Genomic DNA, 12,030 nt, shown 5'->3' with positions numbered 1-12,030 from the left:
TTTTAATAAAAGTTTGTTACATCGATAAATCGTTCGATGTTGTAACGTAATTGACCGGATTATGAATTTAAACCGACTGCAGTAGTTCACTACTCGAGTATTTTTATTACTTACTAGCGGACGCTCGCCTACCCCTTTAATTTTTTTAATTTTTTTTCTGTCATAAGACAATAACAAATACATAAAAAAAATAGTGTAATCGGTCCAGTCATTCACGCATGATGGCGTGACCAAGGGATATATGGATTCATTTTTATATATATAGATTTTCTATTCAAAGACAATTTTACCTTTGACTGCGATCTTACTTAATTTAAGTGTCCATCTAAGACGATAAAGAGATTACTTAGAAACTATAAGTTAAATCTTCCCATAATTTAAATGGTTTTATTTTTTAACGAACCTAACGCTAGCTAAAATAAACTGTTATTACAAGCGAACGTCCTCAGTGACTGCCTTTACCTATCTAAATGTAATTAGACGGTGATTTTGTGAATATAACTGTCATATGTCCAAATAGCAAACAATACTAAAGTCCGGTCGCTCAGAAATTGCGTTTCGTTGCGGTCGTGATCAAATGGGCGATGTAACTCCGAACTGGCGTACAAGGTTGTTGAACTGGGTAGTTTCAAGGTTATGCCAACTGTTTGTCTTTGTAGTAATAAGTCAAAATAACGAGGCATTTGAAATTGAATATGTATGTCCCATTCGAACACAACCTATCAGAGACGCAATTTCTGAGCGGCTGGACTTTAGACAAAACAACGCCTCAGCAAATTACCGTCAGATACAGATAGATAGGTTGCTGAAAACTGTTTGAAGTACACACGGTACACGGCAACAGCCTAACAGACACAGTAATACTGTAAATGTATAAATTTTTCCATTTTTTATACACATTCTTGTGTTGTCTTTTATACATAACTTCTCCCACTGTACTAGCATTCTGTGGACCTCGGAAAACATAGCTGAACATTAAGTCCTTTTAGTTTATTACTTAAAAATACAAAAAACAGTCTTTCCTATAATCTGTTAGTCTGTTGAAGCTTCTTCTATTTTTTTTTCTATAACCCTGTTAATTTTCGACGGAGACACGAGCGGACGTCACAACACGGCGAATTTTGCGTATTTTTATAGCACACATTAGTTTTAGTTAGTTGTCAAGAAAAATAGTTAAAAGACATTAGTTAAAGAACAAGTTAGTAAAAAGATACGTAACGCATTAATCAAAGTGTCTGCAAATTATTTAGAAGTAGAAAGCTCAGGTCACAGACTAAGCAGAAAAGATAGATGGGTCGCCCTTGCCAACATACCAGTGTTATATTGTATTTTTAGGGCAAAAAAAAATACAGTACCTATCATGATCTATGTGGTGCACTATATTTAACAGCTATTTGTAATGCTTAGTTACATGAAATTAAGTGGGAAACAAACAGGGAACAATAATTGCTAAACATCCTACAATGCATCGTAATGCCGTGGATTTTAGGTCTCATGCCCTACTGATTTCAGTAATCAACCACACCACAAAAAAAACGATAATTAGCGACGCTGCTTGACTTTAGAATTAAGTTGGCAGTAGTATTATCTGGGACAGGTTGCTTTAAAGTTACACCTATTATTAAAGTTTTCCTCACAATGCAATTTTTTTGACTGCCGTTATTCAAAAGGTAAAAATTGTCGTTCATGAGGCATTCAGCTGGATTTAAAACATTTGTATTAAGAAGTGCAATTATCAAAATTTAGGTTCATTCACCATCTATCTTTTCTTTTAGTCATAGGCTTAGGTATTAAGATATGTGGGAGGGCATGCATAAGGACTTTATGCCTTATGTACATGATAATAAGGTAGATATTAAAGCAAAGTGTGGGATACCTCAATGCGAGTGATGACTCCTTCCTCACGACTGTGCTCTAGGACTACAAACAAAAACATAAAGCGCCCGTCAAACATACAAAAACGTACGGACATATAACGAAAACATAATAATAAAAATATAGTATATAAAGCGAGATCGGGTTTGCAAAAACTTATATAAATTTTTAATTATTATTTATTGTATTTATTAATAACAAAAGCGTTTAAAGCTGTTAAAACTAGGCCGTTAAATATACCAATTTTAACGAAATTTTCCATGTTTTGATTTAAAATTTTGTTACAATGAGTATTACTATTGTTTAGTGAAAATACATGGTATTATAACATATAATTCAGCTTAAAGCTATTTAGATTTATTTAAGACATTTCCATGTTATTAATTACCAGTCTGTTAAATAATATATCAAAATTTAGCATGAGTCTTTTTTTACCATCAGGGTAAATTTACAGGTAATCTTTCATTAGGATTTATAAAAATTTGTTTAATTTGATGGAATTATCGGATATTTTTTTTACCAAATCTTTGTCAAAACTTTCGTTTTTCACTCAAATAAGTTTTACAGTTATAATGATCCAGAATATAAAAAAAAATATCCTGATAAAATATCGGAATAGTAGAGCTATTCTGTAACGTCTATTTTTAGAACGTCATTGTGTCTCGAATAAATTTCTATCTCTACCATCGTATCAAAGAGTAATGGGTCTAAGATCCGGCATTAGAAATATATACCCTCATCTGTTATTTATTAATGACTAGCTGACGCCGCGCGGTTTCACCCGCGTGGTTCCCGTTCCCGTAAGAATACCGGGATAATATATAGTCCATAGCCTTCCTCGATAAATGGGCTATCTAACACTGAAAGAATTTTTCAAATCGGACCAGTAGTTTCTGAGATTAGCGCGTTCAATCAAACAAACAAACTCTTTAGCTTTATAATATTAGTATAGATAAAAAATAAATAATAGATAATGTTCACAGTGACACATAGCAAATAGGTTGCCTAGTTAAATTGCGGCCAAACACATTTTTAATATCAAATCTAGGAAACCGTGAACTAGATCAAAGGCAACCTAATAAAGCTTTCATTTGACATATTTGAGGACTAAACAACTAATGAGGGTTTATAAATAACATTACTTGCATTACTTAAATGTTTATCTGGCACCCACAGTTGCAATGTGAAAGCAGGCAACCTTTACTATTTCTATTAAGTATGTATGATTTCTTTTAATTACCCATGAAGGAAGGAGATTAAATAAATTAAATAAAAAAATAATTTAATACTATCCAGCCGCAATTTATGTGCAATTTGTCAATGTGAATATTTCCTATCATTTATTTCTTATCCCATTAAAATAACAGATGAGGGTATACATTTTTTATACCGGATCTCGTACTAGAACGAATTCGAGACAAACAAAAATCAACCTTATAGAATAGCGCTACAGAACTAAAGCGTAGAAGCTTATTTCTCACTCACGCATAAAATACTTGTATGGATTCGAAGCTTGTTCAATAAAAATGTTTTACATGCAGATCTATAGAGGTTTACTTTTATCATTCATTCATTAATGTTTTCGCTACGGGACATTGGATGGATCGTTCATTTCATTCATGGTAATGGTAAAGCTTTCCAATTTTTTTAATTTATTACTGGCTAGGCTTCAAAACCTTGGAAATTCTAAGAGGATTAAATAAAAATAAAAAATGAAAGTTTTCATTCAGTTGATTTTTAACTTTTGAGTTATTATTTGTATATTAAGGAAAATTGGGACATATACTATAAGTGAGATATCCTTGAATTATTGCATTTATTTGTCTATACCAACAATATTTATAAGTGCTTATCCCAAAAGTGAAATAAATGCTTGGCTCAAGTATTTACTTATTACAAGTACATATTTATTTACTCTTTATGCCTACCACTACATTATGAATATAACCTCAGAATTGACGAATATGTCAAAGATGATTATAAAAAGGTGGTACATAAGCTAAAGTTGTGGTCACTCACTGTTCTCGGTGATGGAGTTGTTGGTGGTAGTGGTGGTGGTCGTGGTCGTGGTCACGCCGTCGACGCTGTTCTCGTTGACGTTCGTCCGCGTCGTCGTCTTCACCACCATCGAGCTCGTGTTCACTTGCGAGTTCTGGAAGTTGTGAACGAGCAGTTTATTAAGACCTCTTTTATGCGGTTCTGTCAGGTAGAGTAAAAATAAAAAACATGGGCCAAGTAAGACAAGTAAAGAGTAATCAACCTCCTAACAGTTTCTATTAAGTGTACTCTGGACAATATTATTAATAAGTGTATGTAAAAAAAAAATACAGTAAAAAAAAAGAAAGCAAAAACGTTCATTTTAAAATAGTGCCATACATAACACCTTAACACTATTGTACTGCATGTATGTATTGCATGATACGCGTACCTCGACAACTTGGGTTTATATTGCGTGACGGGTAGCAACGACAGTGATTGTACCATCGTTTTTTGATAGAGGAAACATTTCAAGCAGGTCCTAGGACTTGTGACCTTGGGTGCAGGTTAAAAGGATCCTTTTAAGATGAATTAACACTCACCTTCCCTGCCCGACTTGTTCTCCATGCCCACACTAAACAATAAATTACAACACAAATCGCACAAAATTACAAACGCGACTAGCAGCGTGACGGCGTTGAAGCCGCCTAACAAAGAACTGAACTCAAGTCATCAAATACCCCTTTTATTTATACCATCACTGTTGTTACAACTTCACACAAGTACCTTCTTTTAATAGAAATAACGAATGTTAATACTACTCGAGAAACTCGTAGTTTGTTAGTGAGTTTAAAACCATAAATTATCGGCATCATAGAGTTCGAATCGGACTGTTTTCAGTACTAATTTTGATTAAAAAAAAAACAGTTATGAAGTTCGGCTCCTATAAGTGAACTTGTCAACACCTCAAAGTCACGGGAAATACTCCCGAGCACCCTATATAAAAGAGCCCGTGTTCACCTGCAGGTTAATGTTGAGCTCCGACGCTTCGGCGGCGTGGTCGCGCACCGAGTCCACGGTGATGTCGCCCGACGCGGCCGTCAAGTCATGCGCGGCCTCCGCCACCGACGGCTCCTCCTGCTTACACATACATATATTTATGTTTCAATCACATCAGCTTCACGGTTACCGGGTTGGAGTTGAGGCCAAGAAGGTCTGAGTTCGATCCCCTCACCATGTGTACACCTAGCATGCGACCAATGACATATCTCGTGAAAAGCAATAGACATAAATAGCGGTGGAATAATCTAAGTCTCATTTCTTTCATCCCAACGCATTGTAAGAGATAGCGATATTTCCAGTTGCGCCACAATGGTTCACTTTTGTCTATTTATCTTCACGAGATTTACTCGTTGGTCCCATGTTAGCGCCACTGGAGTATTGTAGGCGATGCCATGATATGACATAATTATATGATTTAATGACATTGATAAGCCTACTTGTATAATGCGTACCACGACGTCAAGTGACGAGAGTGAGACAAAAATGTCGCCAAGAGTGAGACAATAGCAGCTAAAAAGCACTTTCTTTCATTGCGTTGGGCTGTTGCGGTGTTGTTATGCATATCATAGGCCCTACAGATATTGATCGTTAGAGTCAAACACATTCGTAACCCTTGAGGTGGGCCAAAAAGCTGCATCAATGACAGTTGGCGGGTGTCTCTAAGTTCCATATTCTCTTTCCTATAAGGAAGGAAGCCTGGTACTGTAGTGGGTGTAGTTAAAATAAGCTAACAATGATGGTTGTTCCGTAAATAATCGTTATAAGTAAATGAAAGACTTTGCTACGATACGAGAAATAATAAGAATGTCACTATAAAAGCCAGTAAACAAATATTTTAATGATTCATGAGCTACTTCTACTCTTTATCTGTTTTTAAAGTCAATAGGACTGTGCGGCTCTGAAAGAATGCATTTCTGACGTCTATCAATTGATCATAAAAGTGTCATATACCTCAGCTATACAAGGTCACAGAAATCCTCAACATACCAGGAATTCACGTTGAAGCTTGTAGGCCTAAGACGCGTCAATGACCATGATTTTTCTCAATCAATAGCGGCCGAATCGAAAATATCACTCTCTATTTCGTTGGGTGGGCAAAAGAGAGAGCGATATTTTCGGCCTGTCGCTATTGGTCTCTTTGTCTTCACAAGATATCACATGCCCTATTGGAGAGGAAGGAAAGGTCCAGCTCAATGTCACAAATGTCAGAAGTTCCGCCACTCTCTATACGGGTGTTACGGAGGCGAAAAAGACTGGCCCTGCTCAATCGAGGAGCCAGCCTCATGGGCCAACTGCAGCGGGGACCATCCTCCCAACTAATACCTATCCAGTCTTCAAAAAAGAGGCAAGAAATAAAAAGGTAAGTACAGTCGCGTCCACTAGCTCAAAATCTATGAAACAGGTCAAGGCTCCAAAATTAGGACACTGGTTACTTAGGAAGGAAAGAAGCAGCTCAATGTCACAAATGTCAGAAGTTCCGCCTTCGGGTGTCACCGCCAGTATGCATGTGTGCGTTTCGGAGGCGAACACAGCGTTAAAGACTGCCCCTGCTCTATCGAGGAGCCATCCACATGCGCCAACTGTGACGGGGCCCATGCAGCCTATAATTCCTATCCAGTCTTCAAAAAGGAGGCAAGAAATAAAAAGACAAGTATAGTCGCATCCACCATTTTAAAATCAATAAACATCCAATGATGGGGGACAAGGGCTAATTAGCCAAAACCGCAAGCCAAAGGAAAAGGAAAGACTTCGAAGAAGAAGAGAAGAGAGATCACTCTCCCTCTACAAATTTAAATCTGGATACGCCCTTGCTCATGCTATCTATCATAGAGTTACAACGAGTCGCAAGCTGATAAACCTCAGAAGGTTTAACCCATGTGCAATCACAACGCATTTTTGACTTTTATCATGGTTTTGAAACGCCTTTTTAAACTTTAAATCTGTATACGCCCAACTACGAGCCGCAAGCTAATAAAAAAAATCGCAACGATAGTTTTCAAGGTTTCGAAACGCCTTCTTCCACTTTAAATCTGGATACGCCCTTGCAAATTATCTACGAGCCGCAAGTTGATAAACCTCCGAAGGTTCAGCCCAACAACAATCGCAACGATTTTTTTTAATGGCTTCGAAACGCCTTCTTTCACAGCCGGCCGCCAGTCGGAGTACCTTGACGTGCGCGCAGTGACCGTACGGTACAACAGTAATGTTTACCCACTCTGTGCTCTCCGTTGGTGAGCGGCGCGTCGTCGCTCGCGCCGCGCAGCGTCACCGCCCACGGCGACAGCAGCACGTGGCACTGAGCTATCGTCACCTGTTACAAACAAGTATTTAAACGTTTGGAAATAATAATAATTATATTAAACATGTCATGTTGTGGCGAACGAACTCTTTCGTTCGCCCACTTTAGGTTAGGCCATCTACATCTACATTCACATTCCAGATTAATTTCATATTTAGAATTCCCTCGACCGCGCATGCGTGGATATATTGTTTTACCCATTCATTACATCTTTACCGTTTCTCCATTCTACACTGCTTCATCTATTTGATAGTACTTTTATTTTATATCCATATACAATTGTAACAATCAGTTCAGTGAATAAATATATATATCAATAAAATCGTCGTCTTCATATCTATATACTAACATGAAACTCCATGGCGATAATGTTAATTTCAATAATAATTATAACAAACAGTCCATGCAAAAGGCCTATGTCCAGCAGTGGACATCCATCGGCTGATAATGTTGATATTAAACATAATTAGTTTAAAAAAAACATTACTCTTAAAAAAAATCTTTTTAACAAAAAAGTGAACCGACTTCAAAATTACAAAAGTATACTAAAAAGCGTAAAATAACATTGTATGTGCTACCTTCTGAAAACTTTGAAGGCGATGCCAAGCCAGTGACGTGTTAATTAAAGCCATTTCTGGAAGAACCACGGTCATTAAATCTTAAAAGTTTATGATTTAATCGGTTTTAGTTAATGCATCACTATGTTGGCACCACCTTCATTGTGATCAGAAGGTAGCATATGAGTCGGGTTAATATTTTTGTTAAAAAGATTTTATTTTTCTGTTTTTAGTGTGTCATAGCATTTCATTTTCATAAAAATTAGTTCAGTAATCAATCAACCGATTTTCATGAAAATTAAATGGAACTAATCTGGAAGTACACCTACTCTTTCAAATAAAAAAAAATAAAAAATTGGTTAAGAAATGACGAAGATATAAACGGTAACACACATAATAAAAAAAAACATACGCGTCGAATAGAACACCTCCTCCTTTTTTTGAATTCGGTTAATTATATAAATAACTAGCGCACGCCAGCGTAAATAATATCTATAGGCAATTAAGATATCACTTCATTTATACGTCGCACAGCATGTATGTAGACCACACAAAGTTGGTAGGTGTAATAATGTACCAACCTTAGTAGCAGACAGAGTAATCCTCTGAAGTTCCGAGGAAGAATGTAAGTAGAGAGCTTCACCACGCTTTGAGAAGCACAGACTGGAAATACCACTGCAACAAACGAAACAATGTTTTTACATACTCGTAATGAGTAAAACCGCTGTAAACAGGCTTAAGGCTTCGTGTAGACGATAAGTAATAAGGCTTCATGTAGACGACGCCACAGCTGCACAGTTAACGCGTTGTAGCTGACGTGTAAATCCTAAGCACTGTTAAGTGTTGTGTCCTCAGACCAATTACCTTAGGACCTGCCTCGCTAGACGTCACCCCTCCCAAAAGTATAGTATATGATCATGATCTAACATGGTTATAGAAACTGTCTCTGTAGAATCGATGTTTCATTGTTGTAATTGTGTTAGTCGTCTTCCTAAAATTGCCAGTTTGTGTAGTTGCAGGCCATAAAAAACGGCAACAACTTCTAGTTTACTACAAGACGAAGTTAGGTTTCATTTGTAAGTATTTCTACCTTGATTACATCAAATTTGTAATAAAAACAATATCTCAAAAGAATCGATTCTTATGGCGGAACATTGATCAAGTATGCAAATATTCTGTGAATATATTCTGTAAGCGATGTGTTAGTCTCTGTAAAAATTACACGTGTTTGAATTGCGAGTCAAATTTATCGTATAGTGTAAGGGCATAGAATATATTGGCGTTAAATATTGTCGATGTATAAGTTTACCTCGTCCCCTCAAAAAATGACAGTCAATTTTTATGTGAATTTGGGTGCGATGCATCTCCATATCTAATTCCTCTAAGGGGGCATGGAACTAATAATTGACTGAACTGAGCCTCAATAGCTCAACGGTAAGAGCGGCCGGACTCATCACCGAGGGGTGGTTCGATCTCCGCCCCATTAGTCTATTATCGAACCACTCTTAGCACAGTCTATCCAGACTAGTTGAAGGGGAATGGGAATATTGGTCATATTCAAAAAAATATGGCAGATATTCTTAAAAAAAAAAAAAAAATGTACACTCACTTGATATCCTCCTTGCGCACGGCGGCCGCGTTGAGCTGTCGGCGCAGGTCTGGCGACAGCACGAGGCAGTCTCCCAGGTTGGTGAGGCACAGCAGGCACCACTCGCGGTGTCGCTCCGCACCGCTGGCGCCGCACTCGAACCACGCGAACGCGGTGCGCCGCACCTGTGCCACGGAGTATGAAGATCAAATATTTTTTTATTCTTTAGTAGTAAGCCCTTGACTGCAATCTCACCTGTGTGCCTAGTGGCAGTTTGATATTGTGACGATCGCGTAAACGTAAACACGATTAGGAATTGAAACAGCGCCATCTAGTGGCACTACTGCACATCTGTTTTAATTCAATATAAACTCCTACTAGGCACTCTGATGGTAATGATGCAATCTAAGAAGGAAGCGGGCTAACTTGTTAGGAGGAGAATGAAAATTCACACACACCCCTATTCGTTTCTACACGACTTCGTACGCTAAATTGCTTGGCGGTACGTTTTTGCCGTTAAGGTGGTAACTAGCCACGGCTGAGGCCTCCCTCTCCCACCAGTCAGACCTGAACCAATTAAGACAACCTATATCTGCCCAGCCGGGGATCGAACCCAGTGATCACCACGCGGTGCGCGCCGCTCTCTCCCTGGATACAACAGCACCTACCCTGGCGCCCTCGTGCGCGGTGAGCTTGTACTTGTTGTGCGGCTTGAGCGCCGGCAGCGTGAACACTTTGAACTGCTCCTCGGACGTGATCACCACGCGGTGCGCGCCGCTCTCCGGCAGCGGGGACACGTGCGCTCCCCTGGATACAACAGCACCTACCCTGGCGCCCTCGTGCGCGGTGAGCTTGTACTTGTTGTGCGACTTGAGCGCCGGCAGCGTGAACACTTTGAACTGCTCCTCGGACGTGATCACCACGCGGTGCGCGCCGCTCTCCGGCAGCGGGGACACGTGCGCTCCCCTGGATACAACAGCACCTACCCTGGCGCCCTCGTGCGCGGTGAGCTTGTACTTGTTGTGCGACTTGAGCGCCGGCAGCGTGAACACTTTGAACTGCTCCTCGGACGTGATCACCACGCGGTGCGCGCCGCTCTCCGGCAGCGGGGACACGTGCGCTCCCCTGGATACAACAGCACCTACCCTGGCGCCCTCGTGCGCGGTGAGCTTGTACCTGTTGTGCGACTTGAGCGCCGGCAGCGTGAACACTTTGAACTGCTCCTCGGACGTGATCACCACGCGGTACGCGCCGCTCTCCGGCAGCGGGGACACGTGCGCTCCCCCTGGATACAACAGCACCTACCCTGGCGCCCTCGTGCGCGGTGAGCTTGTACTTGTTGTGCGGCTTGAGCGCCGGCAGCGTGAACACTTTGAACTGCTCCTCGGACGTGATCACCACGCGGTGCGCGCCGCTCTCCGGCAGCGGGCACACGCCGCGCTCCCCCTGGATACAACAGCACCTACCCTGGCGCCCTCGTGCGCGGTGAGCTTGTACTTGTTGTGCGGCTTGAGCGCCGGCAGCGGGCACACGCCGCGCTCCCCCTGGATACAACAGCACCTACCCTGGCGCCCTCGTGCGCGGTGAGCTTGTACTTGTTGTGCGGCTTGAGCGCCGGCAGCGTGAACACTTTGAACTGCTCCTCGGACGTGATCACCACGCGGTGCGCGCCGCTCTCCGGCAGCGGGGACACGCCCCGCTCCACCTGGGTACAACAAATACGCCATAAATTAATCATGTCCTTTTCCTAAGGTTAGCTATGCGCAAGTATACCGTAAAGGTAGCCTTCCGTTCTTGGCGACCGTGACGCTTGACCGCGACCGTCCACGAAGCGCCGCGCCGCGAAGTCCGAGACCGCGGTCGCGCGACCACCTTTGTTTAGTTCTCCATATAAATTCATACAAAGTCGCGCGTCGCTTGCGCCAAGATCGGAATGCTATCTTACCATTTATTTGATGATATTTGCGCATCATTCATGCAAGTTTCTATTTTCGATTCTTTGCTTTGGGATGAATTAGCGATATTTTTTATCATCGTTTTTGGTCGACCAAAAGCGACAGAAGCCTTTGGTTTGGTTCGACAGAAGTCTTTTTGTCTACACGACATATCTCGTGACGCGCATCTGCCATGTGTTCCATGTAAAAACAAAGTTATGTATGTCAATTGTCAACGTACAAAAGTTTAGTGAATGTGATTACGCACCTCTAAGAAGCATATAAGGAGAGAGTAGCGGACCATGAATGTAGGCGGATAATGACGATTACAAACCTCCAAGGGGTCGGGCAGTGGCACAGCGGCGCCGTCCAACACCGTGATGCCTATAACGGGCGCTCGGTGCTTTAACTGGATCTCTTTTGCTAGCTGACATGTGACCTGAAATAAAAAAAACATTAATCTCCTATTTCTTTAACAAATAGCCTAAGCGGCTATGGATCATGATATACTGAGATAGGCATTGAAATACACAGTCTTACTTTCTTCTAAGAAACTCTCTGTGAGAAATTGGTACATTGTCGACCAGCAGCAGAAGCAGCACAATCGAAAATATCGCTGTCTCTCTTTCGTAGCAATGGGACGAAAAAGATCAATATTTTCGATGCCGCCTCTGTCGGTCGACAATGTCATTTTCTCTCCACAATATATCGAGCGTGTCATTGGGCTGGCAAATCCCT

At 40.8% G+C, this 12,030-nt stretch overlaps 1 protein-coding gene across 1 annotated transcript in view; it reads right to left on the bottom strand.

Annotated features, from left to right (window-relative positions):
• Nucleotides 1-12,030, bottom strand: part of LOC112049893 (lethal(2) giant larvae protein) — a 74,348-nt gene that overhangs the window by 4,586 nt on the left and 57,732 nt on the right. Inside the window, exons 18-25 of the mRNA XM_052884475.1 lie at nucleotides 11,627-11,731; nucleotides 10,923-11,063; nucleotides 9,380-9,543; nucleotides 8,352-8,445; nucleotides 7,130-7,225; nucleotides 4,873-4,989; nucleotides 3,895-4,027; nucleotides 1,877-1,920 (exon numbers count right to left, since the gene is read on the bottom strand). Coding sequence (XP_052740435.1) covers nucleotides 1,877-1,920; nucleotides 3,895-4,027; nucleotides 4,873-4,989; nucleotides 7,130-7,225; nucleotides 8,352-8,445; nucleotides 9,380-9,543; nucleotides 10,923-11,063; nucleotides 11,627-11,731 — 894 coding nt within the window. The remainder of the gene's footprint in view (nucleotides 1-1,876; nucleotides 1,921-3,894; nucleotides 4,028-4,872; nucleotides 4,990-7,129; nucleotides 7,226-8,351; nucleotides 8,446-9,379; nucleotides 9,544-10,922; nucleotides 11,064-11,626; nucleotides 11,732-12,030) is intronic.

The sequence above is a fragment of the Bicyclus anynana genome, chromosome 11, assembly GCF_947172395.1.
Source record: "Bicyclus anynana chromosome 11, ilBicAnyn1.1, whole genome shotgun sequence".
NCBI lineage: Eukaryota > Metazoa > Arthropoda > Insecta > Lepidoptera > Nymphalidae > Bicyclus > Bicyclus anynana.
This window is presented reverse-complemented; position numbering and strand designations above follow the sequence as displayed.